This window comes from Stegodyphus dumicola, chromosome 3 (genome assembly GCF_044657685.1).
Source record: "Stegodyphus dumicola isolate Sdum_Otavi_A_Nest chromosome 3, ASM4465768v1".
In the NCBI taxonomy this organism is placed as follows: domain Eukaryota; kingdom Metazoa; phylum Arthropoda; class Arachnida; order Araneae; family Eresidae; genus Stegodyphus; species Stegodyphus dumicola.
The window spans coordinates 247,315,323-247,337,105 of record NC_140770.1 but is presented as its reverse complement, the minus strand read 5'-3'; the positions used below and the strand labels follow the sequence as shown (position 1 = coordinate 247,337,105).

At 34.3% G+C, this 21,783-nt stretch overlaps 1 protein-coding gene and 1 long non-coding RNA gene across 2 annotated transcripts in view; one reads left to right on the top strand and one right to left on the bottom strand.

Annotated features, from left to right (window-relative positions):
* Positions 1 to 21,783, top strand: part of LOC146998311 (uncharacterized) — a 110,715-nt gene that overhangs the window by 23,825 nt on the left and 65,107 nt on the right. The gene's annotated exons all lie outside the window — the stretch shown is intronic.
* The window catches only part of LOC118191148 (uncharacterized), a 28,069-nt gene continuing 9,025 nt past the window's right edge, over positions 2,740 to 21,783 (bottom strand). The window contains exons 2-5 of the mRNA XM_035361956.2: positions 21,272 to 21,392; positions 16,675 to 16,853; positions 13,955 to 14,108; positions 2,740 to 3,338 (exon numbers count right to left, since the gene is read on the bottom strand). Of these exons, the coding sequence (XP_035217847.1) occupies positions 3,104 to 3,338; positions 13,955 to 14,108; positions 16,675 to 16,853; positions 21,272 to 21,392 (689 nt within the window). The 3' untranslated portion in view covers positions 2,740 to 3,103. The remainder of the gene's footprint in view (positions 3,339 to 13,954; positions 14,109 to 16,674; positions 16,854 to 21,271; positions 21,393 to 21,783) is intronic.

The window sequence follows — 21,783 nt, the reverse complement described above, 5'->3', positions numbered from 1 at the left end:
ATACGTAAGCGTGCACGTGTGTATAAGCGGAGCCAGCAGAAAAACAGGCTTTACAGCGCATGGAGGGTAAGACGAATTGCGTTCGCTATCACACCTCGGCGAATTTCTTGGTGTTATATTACAGCAATCGGTTAAATTCACATAGGAACAGTAAAAATGAGTAACCATCAACGTTTAGATGATGGAATGAGGTGCCGAATTGTGGAGAGGCTAGAAGCAGGCTGATCGCAAGTCCAGATATGCAGAGAGTTTAATGTATCTCCCAGCGTCGTGTGTAACCTATGGAAACAGTTCCAGGATACTGGATCCATCGAGAGAAAGGATACTGGATCCAAGGTCGTCCGAGAACCACGACGGCCAAAGAAGATTGTTATTTGTCCATTTTAGTGAGTGTAACAGAGGGACTACAGCTTCTCAGCTCTCTCGCAACCTGTATGCAACCACAGGAACCCGTGTAACAAGGGTGACTGTTTCCAACAGACTGAATAAGAGAGTGTTGTTTGCCAGAAGACCGGCTGTTTGCGTCCCGCTCACGTCTTCGGACAAGAGAGTCCGATTAGCATGGTGCCGGCAGCATAGTGATTGGAGTACGGAGCAATGGGCGAGCGTTCTGTACACCGAAGTGACTAGATTTAGCCTAAACACCGATTCTCGCTGTACTTTCATATGGAGAGAGCCAGGTACCCGCTACCTACCGTCCAATGTCCGCTAAATCAACAATTATGGCGATAGCGGTGTAATGGTCTGGGCAGGCATCATGTTGGATGGCCACACACCTCTCCACGTCTTTGACAGAGTCTCTGTGACTGGTTTGAGGTGTAGGGATGAGGTCTTGGAGCACTATGTTCGCCTTTTCCGGGGTGCAGTGGGCCCCGAGTTCATCTTACAGGACGATAACGTGAGGCCACATAGAGCTCTTCTGGTCGACGAATTTCTCGAGAGCGAGGATATTCGCCGAATGGATTGGCCAGCCAAGCCTCCAGACCTCAACCCTATGCAACATGTCTGGGACGCTCTGAGGAGGAGAACTGCAACTGGCATCCCCTCCCAGAACCATCCAGGAACTTAAAACAGCGTTGATGAATGAGTTGATGAACAGCGGAAAAACTGCCTTATTTCCAGTAAGACATCACGCTGCGAGGCCTGTATGGCTGTAAGAGGGGACCATATACTCTATTAACCCATTTCTTTTGTGTCTTCTGCAACCGCTGTTTCAGACTTTCAGACTCGCATGAGTGTTACACACGAACATGTGTGTCTATTAATAGCTGTTGAATGTTTATTTTGTTTGTATTGTATCAACTTATGTTCACAACAAATTTTATTAAAATCTGTCCAGTAGTTCTGAAGATTGTAGATCAAATATGAAAATTCTCTTAATTTATTTCACCACTGTACATGTAGCAGTTCAGTGGGGTAAGGTTTTATAGAAGAAAATAATGTAGTAAAAAATAACACTACACAAATTAAGCGAACACTCTTGTGGTGATTTTGTTGTCTTAAACAATCAATTTTGAAAGTGAAAATTTGTTTTTAGAACGTAAAAAAATATCGGCGTTGAACATGATCTGTCTAAGGCGAGCCCTAACTATTAAGAATTATTTAATAACTACAGATTATACAATAATAATCAATAAAATACATATAATATATTACAGTGATATATATATATAATACATACACAAAATAAGCTTTGAAAACTTATCACGTTCCATAGTAATTTATCTTTTATCTCACTTACTTTGAATTACCGCTATATCTTATTGTATTTATCTGTGTGTTATGCTGTATCTCACGCTAGTTTAGTGCTGTTTACAGTAACGTATGGTTTGTCAATATAAAAATAGCTTAATTTATATGTCTATAAATAAGCGTTATAAAAATATCTAGCTGAGTGAGTATTTGAGGTACTTGAAGTACAGTGAGGTACTTGAGTGAGTACGTGAAGTCTAAGTAGTTAAGTCCGAGTTTTGAATCCCAAGAACGGGCTGTCTCTTTGGGCATTCTTTTTCAGTTTTCCCATGTGTAACATGTTTACGCGCCAGTTTCCTTTATAAAGTCTTCCATGAAGGCATCCCTTCCCTTAGGCAAATAACCTCGAGGCTTTGCCGTAATCTCCTAAAGCCACATAAATAAACCAAATATTAGGTGTTTTCATTAGACTTGTCAATCTGACTATGTGCTTACACGTTATTTGTGTTCATGAAGAGAAGACATGGACGTGGAAATACATGTAACAGAAAGAAACACGTAACCGATACAAAAATTATGCTACAGTATATCTTATACGTTTGGATTAAGAATACACATTTGTGTTTATTTACGATACTTTAGTGATAATTATTAAACAAGGGAGTCTTCCATGCCGCATGGAAATTGTAGATTTACAAACATCCATGCCTTCTCCGGGATTCGAACCCGGGCCCTTCGACATGCCAGTCAGCGACCACTATACCGTTGGGCGGCGTGTTTTTGCATAGGCTTCTTTTTTTATGCAAATTTCATTTTACTTTCATTGAAGTATACAATTATTTAATATCGTTTCTTATATTTTCTACTTTAAAAATATCTTATAAACGTCTGTTTATTTACTACGATTCAGTGCGGATGAGACAAGACGGTCTTAACTCTACTGTCCCGTAGAAATGTACTGGTTTGTAGATAATGTAAATTATTATCTTATCGCTTGTATGATATTAAGGTTATCACTTTATTGCTTAATGACAAAAAGAAAAGTAATTGCTTTCATTATTATTTATTTCTTCCTTTTAACAGAATCAAGGATAAAAATTTTATTATAAAAAACTTGATAAATTGCAGCATCTGTTTAACTAAAATTTTTTGTTCATCCATACAAAACATTTGTGAAAATAAATTTATAAAATAAGATAATACATTTTATTGCAGAAAAATAAAATGACGCTCTTTTCAGAACTGATGACTTTTTTAAGAATGCTATGATTCAAAAATACGATACTTGCGTTACTAAGAAAAAATTAGCAGAATTTTCTTTGTTTAGTTCAAACTTTAATTGGCTTTAGAAAGATTATTTGACACCAGGAATACATATCTGTCAACTTATTATCCGCAGGTGAAGCAATAACTACTTCCTCCTCTTCCTTAACACGTTAAAAGCCAAAGAGAAAACATCTTTGCGTTCCGGCTCCATGTCCAAAGATTTCAGGAAATGAGTTTTTAACTCATCGACGCTAGAAACTGAGCAGATGACCTTCAGAGGATTCAGTCTTTGAAATATTCCTGTAAAAACATTTCGAGCTTCTTCGTTGCATTTCATCTGAAGATCATGGGCTATACAAGCGAAAGCGTAAGCCTCCGTCCTAAGAAAGGAGAAAGAAGATTTACATGTAACACATTTGAAAATTCTTCAGTTATTTGAGAAATAGCAATTCTACTTTTCATAAGTAAATGATGCAAATATCCAGATTGTTTTTCAAGACAATTTTAAACATTTATTTTTTACCAAACAATGACAAAGCCAATGCTATATTGAAAAATTAGAACAGAAGGTTTTAAATAAATCAATGACTAAAATATGAAATTTCGTGTCACTTAATTTAATTAATAACAATGTGGTAACTGTAATACAGAGGCTGTTTATTACATTTTAGAACGCATTCGGAGCTATTTAATTAATGTTTAAAGTGCGAAGAGTATGATTTTGAATGTTCCAATCTAATAGCCTTTATTCTGTACTAGCGGCTACGCGACAAGCCTTCGTCTGTTTTTTAAATGTACCGTAAAAATTCCTAAAGGGAACACCAAACGTTAAATTTAAAAACTGCGCAGAATTTTACTCTGCAGAACAAATTTATTGAAGAAAAAATCCACAAATTAAAAAAAAAAAATTGTATCACATATTAAAAAAAATTACAATGAAATATGCAATATCCCTTAATGCAAATATTCATTATCCTAATAAATAAATTAAGCAACATCCCGTTGCAAAATCTTAAGAAATCAAATGGTATAAAGGAAGTTAAGAACTTTGTTGAATAAAAAGAAATCTTGCAAAACTGTTCATATAATTAAAATTATGTATAATTAAAGCATAATATAAAAAATAACAATGAAATAAGCAATAAATCTCATGTTTTCAAAAGAAACAGTCAGCAGTCCAGTATCCAAAGCAATGAATGAAAAACTGTTGCCAAAACCAGATTTCTGAAAGAATGAAATTATCATCAGAAAGCAATAACCAATCAAAATTATACTTTGAAGATGACATACTTCAAAATATGCAAACTCCTTTGCCATTAGCTTTTAAATAGAGAGTGAGAGAAAGAAAGAAAAAAGGAAATTCTTTCTGTTGTCCCTCGCGAGATACATGCGCGTCAGAATAAGAAGATTGCGATATGAGTGTCGTGTGTCCAAAATTCAAAAGAAAAAAAGCAGCATTTTATCTCATATTTTCAACAGTCAGCAGCCCAGTATACAAAGTATTGAATGAAAAACTGCTGCCAAAACCATATTTCTAAAAGAATGAAACTATTCAAAATGATGCGATAAAATCGAAAAGATAAAATAAAAAGAATCTGATTAGAATTATGAAAAATCGCTTCACAGTGCTTTAGCTCTTGTCTAAATGCACCTATATACCATATATGTATACTAAAACGCAGTGTAAGCAAGACACTGTAAGCGATCAATTTCTGAAGGAAAACATGATACAACACTCTTTTGCAAAAAAATCGAAGCACCAAGAAGGACTTTTGCGATCGTGACGAAATTTGGTACGTAAACACATCTTGATCGAACATGCAACTGATCAAAGTTTCAAGGCAAATAAACGGGAATTGCGATCATAGCGCACATTTCTATTGCGCAATTCTCTAAGTATAAAACCACTAACAGAGGCAGAAAATTGATGTTTTTTTTTTTTTTTTTTTTTTTTTTTTTTTTTTTTTTTTTTGGTTGCTGCTATTGTAATTCCGTAAAGAAGCATTTAAAAGAACAGTACACCTTTAAAATGATCAAAAAATCGATTTTTTGAATTTCATTGTATTTGTATTGTTCATTTTGTTCTGAATAAATTGATACCATACTTTTACATCTCCGATAATTATTTGTCGAGTTATAAAGGAAAATATGAACCTCACTTCATGGTTTTATTTAAATGCCCTGAGTCAGCCGCCATGACAGTCTGAAGAAACGTTTAACGCTCAGTACATAAACTATATTGAGGATGGCGATACTATAACATTTCTTGAACTTAAAAACAGCAATTTTTGTGGGCCTGATATTGAATTAAATAAAGTAGAATGTGTAGGTCATGTACAAAAAAGAATGGGAAGTACTCGTAGATCACGAGAACTGAAGCACTCTATGAGAGGAAACAAGCTGGAGGATGGTAAATCATTGGGTGGAAAAGGGCGTTTCACCGATAAATTTATTGATCAAGTAACTATGTATTATGGACAAGCTATACGAAATAACAAAGACTGCGTTATGGATATGCAGAAAGCTATCTGCACGATTTATTACAATAAGCGTTCAACTGATGATGAACCACTCCATGAATTTTGCCCACAAGGAAGTGGTCCTGGTGCAAGTACCAAAAAGCCAAAGCAACTGCAAAATTGAAAGATTTTAAACATAAAAATGTAATGGCAGCCTCAGTAATGGACATCATAAAGAAAATTTTTAAAGACAAAATGCTTCAGAACTGAATTTGTCTATTCACAAAATCAGACATTTACGTAACACTTCACAATTAAACAACAGGAAGGTGTTGTATACGAAAGTGGAAAATTTTGAATAAAAATTGTTTATATATGAAAATTTTATAGAATATATATAAATTTTATGTCACATAAAATTTTGCCTTATTTAAGATTCTTGTCACAAGCATTATGTGGAGGTAAGTTTTGCAATATGGTAAATAATATTAATTACTTCTGTTACTATTGTAATGATGAGTACCATGTTTAATGATTTTTGCTGTTTGGTTGTGCCAAAAGTGATTTTATTGCTATATGATTGAAATTTATGTTCCAAAAGTAAGAATTAACTTTAAATAGCTTTTTCTCAAAACGCTGTTTTTCAGACTTGCGCGCAGGATATCTATGAAACCTCTTATGATTATTACTATATCACAGATTATTACTGTATCACAGTATTTTCTTTGAAAATTACAGCACAAATAAATATCAAGACAGTAATTAAAATAGACTCTAATTATAAATATACGTTAAATAAAAAAAAGTTTCAGTAAAATTGTACGTAAAAAATTAACAAAATTTTTTTAAAAAAAAATTAAAACTTAATTTTGTATTTAAAAGTTGAACTAATTAAAACATTTTACTTCACATGAATAATTAGATCAATAGCTTTAATTTGGCGTTAATTATCTGCAGATTATGTAGAATTTATGCAAGTTAACCTGCGCTCAAGGAAGCAGTGTATTTCAAGACTTCAATTGTTGGAGTCTTAGGAAAATATTTTTTTAATTATTAAATTTTATTTCAAATCCACTAGATATTTTTTTCTAGGCGTAACGATGTCTCATCTAATAGCCCTGAAAAAATTATGAAACTAGGCACAACAATTAGTTTTTTAAAAATTGTGTCGTATATGCTAAATATTTCGTATTTTCTCTCCGTTAAAGGTGTACTGTCCCCCTAAAAATGCCATTACGACGATATCGAAGACCTTACAAAAAACTAAATGACTTCGAACGTGTTCGCATTTAAGGTTGCGTGAAGCTGGGTGGTCATACGAGCAATAGGCCGCCATCTGCAGCGTACAGACACTGCTGTGCAAAGACGTTGGCAGCAATGGTTGCTACAAGGAAATTGCCGATGAAATGAAGGCTCTGGAAAACCAAGGAGCACAAATGCGAGACAAGATAGAATGATTGTTCGCCAGGTCCGAACCGCCCCAAAGGTATCATTGTCGACTATTCAATACACTACAGCTACGTGTATACCTACCGTTGTGCCGTCCGCTATCTCACAGCGCTTGTCTGAGGCGGAGTTACGCTCACAGAGGCCTTTAAGACGTTTGCCTTTGACCCCACAATATCGGCGGAGTCGTCTGGAGAGGTGTCGCAGCCCATCATCATGGCTGCCATCAGACTGGCCTCGAATAGTGTTCAGCGATGAATCCCGCTTCACTCTTGAAGCAGATGATCACCGTGTTCGTGTCTGGAGAGAACGGGGCCTGCGGTCCCAATCAGCCTTTGTTTTACAAAGGCATACAGCCATAATCCCTGGACGACTATTCTATGATCACTGGATCTGTCTACAACTTGAGCGAACAATATTGACTCAAAAGAACTGGTATGGACAGCCATCACAATTTATCGGAGAAAGCCATTCTGTGGTCCTCAGTTGGAGGGCGGGTGGGTCCATTTAACTTTACTGGAAGGGGACAAGGCTTCAAGGAGCTTTAGACCAATCGCAGTACAGACGAGTGACGAAATTTATAGCGCGCGCTGGCTGAAGTTCTAAGAATATTCTCCCATTATTTCACTAACTCACACGCTGCATTTGTAGTTCGAAAAAAAAAATTGCACAAAACAGTATTATGATCAACACGCAGTAGAATATGCTGCTGTGTTATGTGAAAGAAAATCTCGTTTTTTAATGGGAAAGTTAACGCAGGAATTTAGAGGTAAGAAATAAAGAGTGATATGGGATACCATGAAAGCAATGGTAAATAGATAAGAGTAAATGAATTAAGCTTACTTCAAATCCTTTTAGAAATAAACAATTTTAATTATTTAGATTTATAATATGATTAATTTGCATTACAATCTAATAGCAAACTAAGTTTTTTTTTTTTTTTTTTTCCCCATGTTTATATTAAAACTGTTTTCCCGCAATTTATTTTACAGTTACTATTCGAAAAATATTTCTTTAAATAAGAAATTAGAAAGAAAATATTTCTTTCTTAATATTTCTTCCCTTTTTCTTTTTCTATGAAAATTATTTCTTTCAGGAAAAGAAATAAAATTCATTCGCTATTACAGTATGGCCGATTGCTGCTGCATTCAATTATCACACACGCATCAAAATGCTTTATTTTAAATAATTTATTCTATAATTAACATGAAAGAAAATATTTTTTCAATATAAAATATATAACCAAAATTAAACTAATCTATCCTGTATGTGTGATTAATTCGTTTTGCAATTTTTGTCACACAATTACTAATACCTTTTTTTCAATATTACATTGCTGTTATTTTAATTTTGTATATAAGAACTGCTCAGTTTAAATATTCTTCCTTCTCAAAAGATTTTGTTCTGTGAAAATGATTAAAAGATAGTAATATTTTCACAATGGAAGTACTAAAGTAAAAATAATCAGTGTAGGCCTCCTGCAGTTCAAGTCCTTATCAAACCAGCGTTTCGACACATTTTAAATAGAAAACTAATAATAATCAATATCTCTTTTACAATATAAAAATGAGAATGCTATGAACAGTATTTTTATTTATTTATTTATTTATTTAAGTTTGCAAAGGAACAATGATTTTTTAATACTATAATAGGTTACAAAAGTACTATTCCATGAACAAACCCTCAGTCTTATAGCATTGTTACTTTATAGCATAATACAATAATAATACAGTATAATTCTGCTAACAAGCCCACCAGCCGCCGAGCGGTAGAGTCGCTGAACGCAGGTAGTTTGGTCCGAGATTCGAATCCCGCGAACGGGCTGGACGGCGTTTTCGTGGCTTTCCCCATGTGTAACGTGTATACGAGCCAGTTTCCCTTAGAAAGTCCTCACTTAGAAACCAGTTTTAAAACGTATTAAAATTACACACACAAACACACACACCAAAAAAAAAAAAAAAAAAAATCTGAAAGCTTTCAGATTTTATATTACTCCCAAAGGGCCATTTTTTTAACGTTTTGCGTGTTACCTTTATTTATTAAATATCATGTTTTTCGCACTTAAACCATAAAATTCAATTCAACAGCAATATCATATAATTTTAAAAAAGCATATTTTTAGAATTTCCGATACATAGTCTCGCGCGCTAGAGATGAAAGTGTTTTTTGCCATTGCTCGCTTTGAAATCGTTGGGTTTCTTAATCAAAAACTCATAAATGCTTTACAAAATATGATATATGAAATGGATAGTAATACAAATTCCCAGTTCCAAATTTGGGCCTCCAGATGCCTATATTAGGATGGAGGATTACGTTATTCAGAATTTCATGGCTCTAGGTACCGTTGTTTTATCACAGTGCGAGAAACATTCATACATTCTGCAGATTCCTCATTATTTAATTTCTTTAAATATAATAGAGTGCGATAATACTTGGTGGCAACGATTTGAAAAGTGAAACGCCACAAAATGGCAAAACGAAATTAATAGCTTCTCTGGGCTAAAACTTATTTTTAAAAGTATCACACTAGTAGTAGTACAACTACTGAAAAAAATATTATAAATCTATTTTATAGTTTTATTATTATTATTATTATTATTATTTTAAATTTTTATTTTAGTGTGAATTTCGCGTAATAATGAACGACATTTTTTGTGTTCACAGTATTATTCGTAAGGTATTCAACTGTTAGATTTTAAAGTAAACGCAATTCTTGCTGTACATAAATCGAGTAGAAGCTTATCGGATGTCTATATTTGTATTAAATGAAGAAGGTTTATGTGCTTGATAAACTTATTATCTTCTACATTTTTAAAGCGTACAATTACTATTTATATCTATAATTTCAGGAATAGTATAACCTTTCTTTCAGTAGAAATTGCGTTCTTGTTTTCTGAATGTGGCTCCAAATACTCTCTCAGTTCATCCCAAATTAAAATAACTATAAATTTTGGCAATCTGAAATACGCAATGAAAACATCTTTTGGCAGAGCAAAAGCATCAACATATTTTCTATAAATTCGCCATCGATTCAGAGATCTACGACGGTATTCTTCGTCTAAATATGAAAAAAATCAGCTGCGAAAACACATACAAAGCCATTGTCTACTTAGTACGTCAACTGGACAACCCTGATTGACGACGCGGCAACACTTTTTCACGCGCTTTCGACAACTTCCGTACTCAGAGAATATAGGATGTTGGGCAGACCTGTTTTTTACTAGCAGCGACATCTGGCGGCCCACAACTTGCTGTCGACTCTCGTAGCGTAGAATAACCGTCCTGGTGTGATGGTGTGGGGCGTTATTTCTTATGACAGCAGCTCATCTTTAGTCATTCTCCGTACATCTTTAACAGTTCAACGATATGTTGATACCATCCTGCGACCGTTGCATTACCCTTTATGGCACGTCATCCTGAGGTCATTTTCCAATAAGATAATGCCAGGCCACATACCGCTCGCATGTCTCTGGACTGTTTCCGTGCGGTCGATACTCTTCCTTGGCCACGAAGGTCACCAGACCTTTCACTAATCGAACATGTCTGGAACATGGTAGGGCGCCAGATTCGGGCACCACAAAATATCGCAGATCTGAAGCGACAACTGATGAATGCCTGGCAAAATGGATGAAATTAGGAACCTCTACCACTCCTTGCCTCGACGAATTCAAGCATGCTTTGCCGTCAAAGGCGGTTCGACCAACTACTAATTTGAACACTCAATTCATGATTATGAGCCGTGAACAGGTACTATGACCTTCATTTCTTAATAATTTTGTTATCTGTGTAGAGCTATACACATATTCAGTTTCATCAAAAAGAACCACTTCATGGTGCTTCGATTGTTTTGCAAAAGAGTGTATTTTTTCAATCTAAAAGCAGTATCCATTCAACTAACCATTCATTAATGAACGTTTTGAACAATCCGCAGTGGCTTCAAAAGAAACAAAAATCCACTGAGTAATAAATCGTGATTTAAATGCTTAAATACTGATTCTAAATATATCATCTGTCTTTAGAGGAGAGTGATGAGAGTTAAAGCTACCTGAAAAGAATCAGTTAACTTAAAGTTTGTGCAGGCTTCTAAAATTGCAAATATTAAGCTAAAAATTTGCTTTTTTTAACCTGATTTGAAAAATACTTTAAATTCAGTATCTTAAGTAATTGAAAATAATTATTTAGTAATTTTAATGAAACAAGAGCTTAAATAATTATTTCTAATCCTGAAAAGTCGTCTAAGCTAAACCTTAAAATGAAATTTATTATGTTATACCAATAACTGAATCTTTGTCTGTTGCTAAAGAAATAGATCAATGGCATATGAGATTTGTATACTTAAACGAAAATGATTGTAAAACATTTTAGTAAAATAACTTATTTAGATGCCTTTTATTTTCTCAATTTAATGCCCTTTTTTCGTGTACGATATGCATTCAACATAAACAAACTATAATCCCCTTTCCTAAAGAATGTAACTGAAGAAATACTGAATTATCAAATCTTATTCATTATGATTTATGTGACCCCATTGAGAATCGAATCATTATATGGATTGTTTTATTTCGCGACTTTTGTTGACGATAAATTTTAATATGTACATGTTTACATTTTTTTAAAATCTGAGAATTAAGTTAAAAGTATTTATAAATTTTTAAATACCTGCTGAAAATAAAGTGAATTTTGAAATCAGCCGGACTCCCCTAAAATCAACATGTGACCAGTACTGAGCAAATAGAAATTACAGACTTTGATTGAAAGCTTGTCAAGAAATAATTTCAAGATTGGATAAACTCTCCTTCCTCGTAAAATCTGATAATGTTAATCACCCTAGAAGAGAAGTTTTCTGTATAATTAATCATATTATTTAAATAAAAAAAGCTCCTGAAAGCAACCAGTCCAAACAGACTTATGAAAAGTCTCTACTGTGTCATCGATAAACTGACCATGTCTTTACTGTATATCTTGCAAAATCATATTTTCGCCGCATTAGAAGCATGGAAACATTTTCCTTATCCATAATCCTGGAGAATCAACCGATTAGTCTACTGTCATCTCTGGGAATGTTCCTTGAATACATCATTTCTACTTCACTGCAGCACAAGTCGCAAATGAATAACATGGTTTCCACCGAGGCCTTTCAAGTAAACACCAATTAATAAGGATTTCAGAATTCATTGGACCAACAATGCACATTAATCTAGTGCAGCAATCCGTATGCTAGACACGGCCAAAGCCTTTGACGGCGTCTGAGATATAGTACTTATTCAGAAGCTTGTACAGATAGAACTTTCCTGGTCGTAGGCTTTAATCATCGCATCATTTATTCGCAACAGTTCTTTCTCAACGAGGAAATAAAATTGCATCTCTTTTCCACGCTCGTTCGGTTACAGTGTCCCCAAAGGTCCGTCCTTGGGCCAGTCCCCTGTTTTATATATCCAAACGACTTTTCAAAGTTTAAACACTGACATCATTACCCGTTTGAGAAAGCAGAATCATGCTCTTAAAAGGACCCAGGAGAAGATTCCGGAAACTGAAAAATGGTGCTAGAAACGGAAGATAAAAATGAACCAGAAAAATTCAAAATCTTTTATATTCAATGTATTATATTCAATGTAAACTGGACTGTAAAGTTACCTTCTTCAGAAAGCAAGTCTCCTTTGTACGTTCGGATAAATACATAGGAGTTTGGTTCAATACAGAAAGGAGTTTTATTCACTTGGCCTACGTACATTAACAGTGTACATCGAAAGTCATATGATAAGGCTCAAAAACTTTTTTTCATTTCTCTTTAAGTGATTCAGAACTTCATCTTAGTAAGTTATCTCTTTATAAGGCTGTTTCTACTTACGTTTTACCAGTCTGGGCAAGTGCGATAGAAAATGAATTGAAGAAGATGAAAGTTCTGCAAGTCAAGTTGTTTCGGATTATTCTGGAGCCCCTTACTTCTTATGAAATTAACATTTGCATTAAGATTTGAAAATTGATACAATAAAGCATCATTTAAACAAGTTTAATGTGAAATTCTACAACACGGAAGCAACCAATAGCACTTCAAACTTCGCTGCTTTTTCTAAATTGCGAAATGTCAGTGGACCATTTTTATTTAATATGTGTGTATGCTACACATCTTCCACGGGGAGAAGGATATGTCACCTGACTTGCTTTTCATCCTCAGCTGTCTGTTCGCAGTCGAACTGCCTTAAATTCTTAAACACTGTATACTTTCATCGTTTGGTGCCATCTAGAGTACTAGGGAAAATTCGGGGTAGGTGGCGGACATGATGAGTGTTCCCAACTGGGAGAGCAGCGTCGAGAAAATTGAGGCTTTCTTGGCATACTAGACTTTCCTAGAAATTTTGTTTCTGAGGCAGAACATTTTTGCTAAGACCTTTGTAGGAAGGAGTTTTGCAGGTAGTTTATACTTTATAATCACGATAGTAGTTTTCTAAAATGTATTTCAAAATGTACATTTACTTATACGGGCAGAAGCAAACAGATTCTAAAATGCTTTCAAAACTATTTGCAATCCTTGTAACTGATTTCATCTATAATTTATTATTTGAATATTATTTTTGATTGCTGAATCTCTTCCAATATTTCTGTCAGTTTTATTTTACGAAGAAACCGTCCCATATAGTGACACTGAACCACTTCGAGATTCGCTTTCCATTCTAGTGCACTGCACGCTGAACAGATACAGTTTATAAAGTGCGAAAGTTGTTCTTAATATTAAAATTCATCGATGAATAAAGAAGATTGATGGATGTCATCAATGCCTCTTTTCTTTCTTTTCCAGTTGTTTCGGACGCAAGGCTGAAATTTGAAATACTTGACCTCAAGTCACCTAATATAGCCGTTACTTAAATAGAGTAGAATTTTGAATAAATTCGATAAGTGACGCTTATGCGATTGAGAAACGCGCATACAAATAACACTTCATTTGTCTTAGGAAAAATGATCGAATCGTATTTGATGCTATTCCGTTGCAACAGTTAGGCATTTTTAGCTTATTTAACATCAGTGTACTAAATATATTTTGAAAACATGTGAGTAATTGATTTTCTAATTGAATTATTGTTTAATTTACTTACAAACACATGGCGTTTTTGTCAACTTCTTCACCTTCCGCTGGCAGAAATTCTGTCAAATGTCTGTAGGCGACATATGCTGCTTCTGCTTCCCTTTTACATTCCATTTTCGGGTCATCGAAATATTCGCTAGTACAGGGTTGAGTCCGGACGTAACCTGAGTTTTGGAATAATTTGAAGTTATTAACTATTTTAAAAACCTCAAAGAAAATCACAACATATGTTAATTAGAAGTTAAATAACCAAAAGCAGCGTTGTAGTCGCAGAACGCTGTGTAAAGTCTTGTTTGACTTCTAAATTAATATTTGTGTTCCGTATTATTTTTACATAAATATATATATTTAACATATATATGTGTACTAAATAATTATCTCCTTTTATATGGATGTATAAAGTATTGCAATATGTAAACATAGTGAGCTTCAATTTAGAATTCAGTTTCATTTTCAGTTTAGTTTCTTATCAATTCTTAAGACAGTCTGCTTGTACTTAAAATTTAAATCTTTTGGCTAATAAATTTTGTCGAATTTTGCTTAGAAAATTGCATAAAAAATTGTATAACTTGATTATCCGTATGCCTTAAACTTTGTTTATCTATCGATATATTTTCTCATATCGTTTTCTCCATCTTAAAAATTAGGCTGCTAATATGGTAAATTAAGTTTAACGTTTCTTAGATAAAATGTTTATGTTCCGTTCCTTTTTCTTAAATGATTAGTTTTGCAAAACAATATATTCATGATAGACTAAAATATAACCTCCGGTATATTACAATATCTTTATCGTTTCATAGAAAAATATTGAAATATGTTCGCCTTATCTCCTAATGCTTACTTCTGAATTAATATCTATCCCAACTTACAAACGATCCTAACTTAGTAACCATTGAAACAATATTATTCCTCACTTAGCATAGCAAAAATTAAGATTTGATGGAATATTTCATAGTAAGAATTCTTCTTTCCTTCTGGTATCTCTAAAATAATGTAAGGGAAGGCACTATTTGTATTAATGGATTTATACATGTCTCCCGACCAGTTTGTGCCTTTACCCGCTGGGATGGTATATAATTCCGTTTGGTTCACCTTCGTAGTCCGAAACTATCTCAGTTGCTCATTCAGTCATTCGTTCATTCTAACAGAAAATTGCTTTCTTATTATTAAATGGGTTTGTTTCACCCAGACTGCAGAAATTTAGGTGTGCTAATGCTAGTGTTTATTCAGACTTAAGAATCACTGCTCTTATCTCTGCTTCGCCCCCCCCCGGGGTTCGACGCAGAGAACTCTGTGAAGCTACTGGCTAGGATCTGTATTTTGACAGGCTCAGCCACGGGGGCATAAAATCATGAAGCTTTGCGGTTCCATCTGCTCGGCTGGGAGCTACCTGAGACGAAACTTCTTTAGCCCAGTCGGGTGGGCTGGCATAAGTCGTGGAACAGATAGTTCTGTAGGTCGGTGCGGGATGATATCGAGTTTGCTAGGTAATGTCCTGATGAGAAGCGCAGTCCGCGTAGTACTGGCAGCTGGTATTTTTAACAGCCAGTCAAATCTCCAGGCGTGCATTATCTCCGCTACTCTGAAACCTGAGGAACGGGAATGGTAACCCCGCAGGACCAGGAAGTAGCAATGGTCGTAGAGAATCTTTTAACGTCTGTCACCTCGGATTGAGAGCTCGGGGTGGTGGCAATATAGGGTATTTTTATCCTGTCGGGGAGCTATGGCTGGCGACTCATCCCAGCGACTAGTATGGGCGTTTCTTAACTAGGGCCACTTCGTGTAGTGTCTTAGTCCCGGAACACGTATACAATTATTATTATTATCTCAGCTTGTCTAAGTCCATGTTCCAGGAAGTATATCTGCAAATTAGAAGAAAAAACTCGGTGATAATATTGCGGAAAATTTTGTTCATTCATTTGCCATCGGTATATGTCTCTTAATAACATTACACTACTGGCGATCAAAAATGCTACACCGTGATGAATAAGAGATATCAAAGGAATATTTACTATACAAGGGTGACGTGACTAAAAATATAGCCCCGTTCGACATGAGGAGCACAAAGAAGTCATTATTTTGTGCAGCACTAATGGCTGGATATAATTTCCGTGACATTGTTCAGCACTAAAAGAAAGAGACTCATATGCATGCAGCTTTTTAGTTTAATTGAGTACTGTAATAACCAGCTACTAGAGCTGTTGAGCTTGAGATGTCTACACAGTCAATCTGCGAATTTGATGAGTTATTAGCATGTATTAGAGCGTAAGACCGGAATTCCCATTTCCGGAGCTTAAATGTTATATAAATTTTATTTCGCGGTTTACTGCTTTAAATTTTTGAGTTCTTGAAACTTTTTAAGATTAGTACCTAAAAATTACTAATTTTTAGTTGCATGTCAATAATTATTTCAAATACACGCTTAAGTTTTCCTTCTTGTCTGTGTCATTAAAGTTTAGTCAGACTTCTGTTTAAGTCGAAAAAAAAATTCGTCAGAGCAAATGAAGATTATTATTAGAAAAGCGAACATTTAAAAATACTAAAGTCTTGTAAATTATAAGGTAAAAATCAAACATGGAAAATCTCATTGACACAATAATAATTTTTCTCCTAAATTTGCCACTTTAACAATTGTTTTTTTCTACTAAAGTAGATATTCGATTTCAAACCAAATTAAATGTAACATACATTTTCGGACATTTATTTTTATGCTGCATGGTATATTCTTACTTTTGTGCAAGTTACTTTCTTCATTACACATTTCTTTGACAAATGCTTCAACATTTAAGAAAAATTCAGCTATTACAGCGATTTCTGGGTCATCTGTCGAGTGGGCTGCCTCTTCCGGTGTTGTTCCAAGACACTTCAAGAATTTCTGTCGTAGACACTCAAAAAGGTCCATGATTACTCTTTAAAAAGAAGAATAAATTTTTACAAAAAAAGCAAACATTTTATAAAACCCATAAAATTTTCCATATAATGTTAACATGTTAATTTCTAATACTATGTATTAATATTCATTCTCTAAATTTGGAAGAGTAATTTCAGTTGGAACTCTCTATAACAACTCCTCGCATTCTTAAATAATGTTATATTTAAGAAGAGTCATTAAGAAGAGCCTCTTTATAAAGAGTCACTTTAAGCGGATTGAATGAATCGCGTGTCAGAGCTCGAGAGTAATCTCACAACTTCAGAAGACTCTGTAAAGTAAACGGTCGTTATAGCGAGCACTGACAGTTTTTAATTTATTACAATGAAGTATCATTTATTTCTCATTACATGCAAAACTAATTTCAAAGGTGAATCAGAGAAAAATATGTCTTAGTAAAATAAGTATTTTTAAATGAGTGCTATTGCTACGCCATCATTCTACATTGCCCTAAAAAAGTCTTTATCTTAATGAGTATAAAAAACAATTTAGTCCCAAGTAGAGCGGCAACGTCGTTGTCCGAGAGGTTATGTTAAGCCGTGTGTAGCTTGCAAATTTGCTCGCTTCGTCAGTTTGCAAGCAGCGATAGTTCCGTGCAATGCGAGGTAACCAAACCGGAAAGCGTGTGACGAAGTGGCGACTGCATGAAAGTGGACTGTACACCGAGAAGACTTGTCGTTTGTGTTTCTTGGGCCCCATCGCGTATCAGAGCGCGGTTGAATTCGTCTTATGAACATCATAGTTGGACAATAGAGCCATGGGCCCACAAACTCCTTACGAATGCGTCTCGATTTAACATATAGAACGCTTCCCGAATGACAATGATATGCCCTAGGGAAACGCTGTCGGACGCCAGCATCTTCGAAAGAGACCATTACAGAGAAGGAGGCTTACTTGTATGGGCTGGGAAAGCAACGAATTGCCACAGGTGACTTCTGGTGGTTCCTTCGCAGCCATCTGATATCGCGACAAAATTCTACTCCGTCTTGTGCGCTTTTTTATATCTGCAATGGGTATCGACGCCATATTTATGAGCGATAATGTAACCCGTACAAAGTTTGAGTGGTACGGAGTTATCTTGAGAGTGAAACCATTCCATATCTACTGCAGGTTGCTAGATGGCTATTGCTGAATCCCATTTAGCTTCTGTGGGACATGTTAGTACGACAGATAGCAGGCTGCAGTGTTTGCGTCGGGCATCCTCCATGAGCTCCGACATGCATTACTAAAATAATAGGCACTAATGCCCAAGAACATCGCAATTGGACACCAAAGAAATGGGACCACGTACTCTTTACGGATGAGTCTCGATTTAACATTCAGAACGATTCCCAAAGGGCAATGATAGGGCGAGAACCTGGAATATGCTAGAGGGTGCTAAACATCGTTAAAAGAGAGGAGGAGGAGATTTATTTATATGGGTTGGGATAGCAACGAACGGCCGCTCTGACCTCTATATGATTCCTGGTGGTTCTGTAACAGCCGTCTCATATCCCGACGAAGTTCTACACTCTCTTGTGCGTCTTTTTATTGCTGCAGTGGGTAACGCTCCGATATTTATGGACGATTAACGTCTGCTCGCATAGAGCTCGAATTGTACAGAGTTATCTGGAACGTGATAACATTCCACATGTATCGTGGCCTGCTAAATTACCGTTACTTAATCCCATACAGCATGTGCGAGACATGATAGTCCGATGGATAGCAGGTAGCATTGTGAGCCGGTCACCCTCCATGAGATTCGACATTCATTACTACAGAAATAGGCACTATTACCACGACAAGCAATGAATGTTACTATTGCCAGTTTACCTCACTGCTGTTCAGCAAGCATTTCATCTAGAGAGTTTGATACCCGTTTTAAGCGTAATGTTTCCATTGAACATTTTTTCGATCCATTTTGTCTTTAACGACGTGATGGTTGTAATACATGTGTTTTTGTTTGTCCGTATTGTTTGCTGTGTGATTTAGTATTGTCACACCAACCTCTTGGAGAAATTTCACGCATCTCCATTGAACAGTTTTTATTTAATCCGTATTTTGGCTTCGTTTCTTATTTTTTCAGCAGAAGTGTATATAATAAGCATGGAAAAAAAATAAAAAAGAAAGTACTAAAATAAAAAGCGCAAGGCTAGACACGTAATTTGAAAAACTGAAAAAATTTTAAAAATATGTTTTATTAGACTTAAAAGACCTTTTGAAGATCAGTTTATCTTAAAACTTCACTATTCTATATATTTGCCTGCCCATCGAATGACAATGTTAAAGGTGACAAATATTTGTAGCTTCAGAAGTAATTTATTAGGAAATAACCGAGGAATAATTATTATGAGAAGCAGTATAATAATTATGAAGAAAAAAACGGTTTACGAATAGCTTGCATATTGGAATTCGGAAATACTTAACTTACACCTTACATTTGACTTACGCATACGCTTTCAATAATTCATTTAAAAATTTCTATAATTATTATTTACACTGCACATTCATAATTTTAACCTATGTAATGTTGTTAAAGAATTATTTTGAATTTTGCTTTATTTACATAACATTTCTAATAATGTCTTCGTAAAAATATAATATGTACTGTGCACAGCATTATGGGTAAAAAATCATCAATCTTAGCTGACATTTTTTTGGACAAAATGAAAGGTAATGTCCATTTAAAATGCATACTTTAAAAATAATTTGGATCATATTCTTTTAAATAATATCTGTTAGACCAGTGCTCCGCAACCTTTTCTCACCTGCGACGCACAAAAAAATCTTTCTGGAATTTCGTGGCACACCAAAGAGTTCCGAGTTATCAAGGAAGTGCCGAAATAATTCAAATGCTGACACACTTACAATCACACACACAACCACACAACAGTGAAATATATAAAAACATTTAAAATAGACATTATTAAAGGAAAAATATTGTCATTGTGTATTAAATACATGATAAAAAATTGTAAAACGTCAAATACATGTATTTGATTGCGGCACACCTATATCCTACTCGGGGCACACCAGTGTGCCGCAGCACACCGGTTGCGGAGCACTGTTTTAGACCACCCAAACCAACTAATTTTTAATATGGATTTAAAAACAATTTCTAAATTTTTTAATTGAAAAGCGTAAATGGCAATCATTCCATATTCATATAAAGATTATATAGTTGCTCAAAATTTCTTGAAATTTTCTCTAATGGTTTCAGAGAAATTATGCGCACTAGGAAAAAAATTATAGTTTTCAAAAATCTTAACTTCAAAATATAGTTAATTTCAAACCTTGTATATCCACATTATTTTCTCAATAAATACTCATAATGTTGTAAATACACTAATTACATATTTCAAGGGTTTTGCATATATAATTACCATAATTTTAATTAAAACATTAAAAATTAGTCGTCAAAATTTCACATTTATTTATACATTTTAATAATTTTATATCAGAAGCACAATAGTTAATACTTTATATAGATAGAATGTTATTTACAGAATTAATAAGTATTTTTACACAATTAACGAAGGTTAAGGTTAAGTTTATTATGCCTTTAATTAATCTGCATGCAATAGTTGTAGAGTTATCAACAAACGTTTAAGCGGCTTTAAGCCTAACGAAACACCATTTGTTTGTATTTAAAACTCAGTATAATAGTGAATTAAGTCAGTTTCTGCACTTTCAATGTCTTTTTGCAAGTGGGACCAAAAGTTAACATTTTGTTTGTTCACCGAAAAATCTGCCTTCTTGATCGATAGCCGAATCGCTTTTTTGCGTAGAAATTATAATTTTAATTGTAAAAACTGCTTTTTTTTAACTGTATTTGGTGTTTCGTGTTTTTCTATATTGTACAATTTCTATGAAGTTTTTTTTTTTTTTTTTTTGCGTTTTAATGTATTTTTGTTTTGCCTCGAAACGAGAACTGAATTAATTTAATGAGAAATATATCTCTTATGAAATTCGAGAAAATAAATTTTAATGAAATGCAGCAAAAATTGTGTGTAATGTGTAATAGGCCATACTAGGAAATCATGTGGGGTCCACATCAGATTTTTTTAATTGTATAAATATTTTTTGCTCTTTGAACGTCCCTGGATATAGTCAAGTATACAATGAATACTTCCTAGAAGCCTACAGGAAATGCTAATTGCTGCATTACTATTAATGTATCACAATTAATGTTTCAATACAAAGACACTGGATCATAATTAAATGAAATTTTTATTTGATTCTCATTAAAATAACAGTCGTTGATCAAGATATCTATTTCGATTTTATTTATTTTATTCGAAACTGTTTTAATGAAACATTTTACAAATCATATTCCTCAAACAAAATAACTGAATGCAGTTCTAAGAGGATAGCTATGAAGTTTTTATTAAAATAAATAAAAGGGGATTCTATACATACGGACACATTCGTCGTAACTCTTCTTCATTTGGTAAGCCGTTAAACTCAATTGCATCTGCCTCTAACTCATTCACGCAGTCTCTCGGTATGCCTTCACAAGCTTTGCTAATTCCGAAGAGTCCTAAAAGTGGAGTGAAATGCAATAAAAGACTATTTAGTGTATCATAAATAAGTAAATCAATAACTTTTTCATTAATCTTAATCAAACAATAGATTATTTTCCTAAATAAAAATTCAAATTAAAATTTATTGAATAGAGGTATTCCTAAATAAAAAGAGCTAATGTTTTATATACATAGTTGAAGGTACTGCGTTTCATCTTTAGACATAGGCTAAAGATAGTGTATGCGACATCGACGAAGCATTAGTAAATTGTTAATAAAAATTGAGGCAATTTAACATTGTTAAATCTATCGTTTTCTACTTTCAGTGCTCATCGCCTTGTAGGAGAAAGAAAATTAAAATTGAAGGAAAACCAGTTTTCCACACTTTATATTAATTTAGATAGTCGA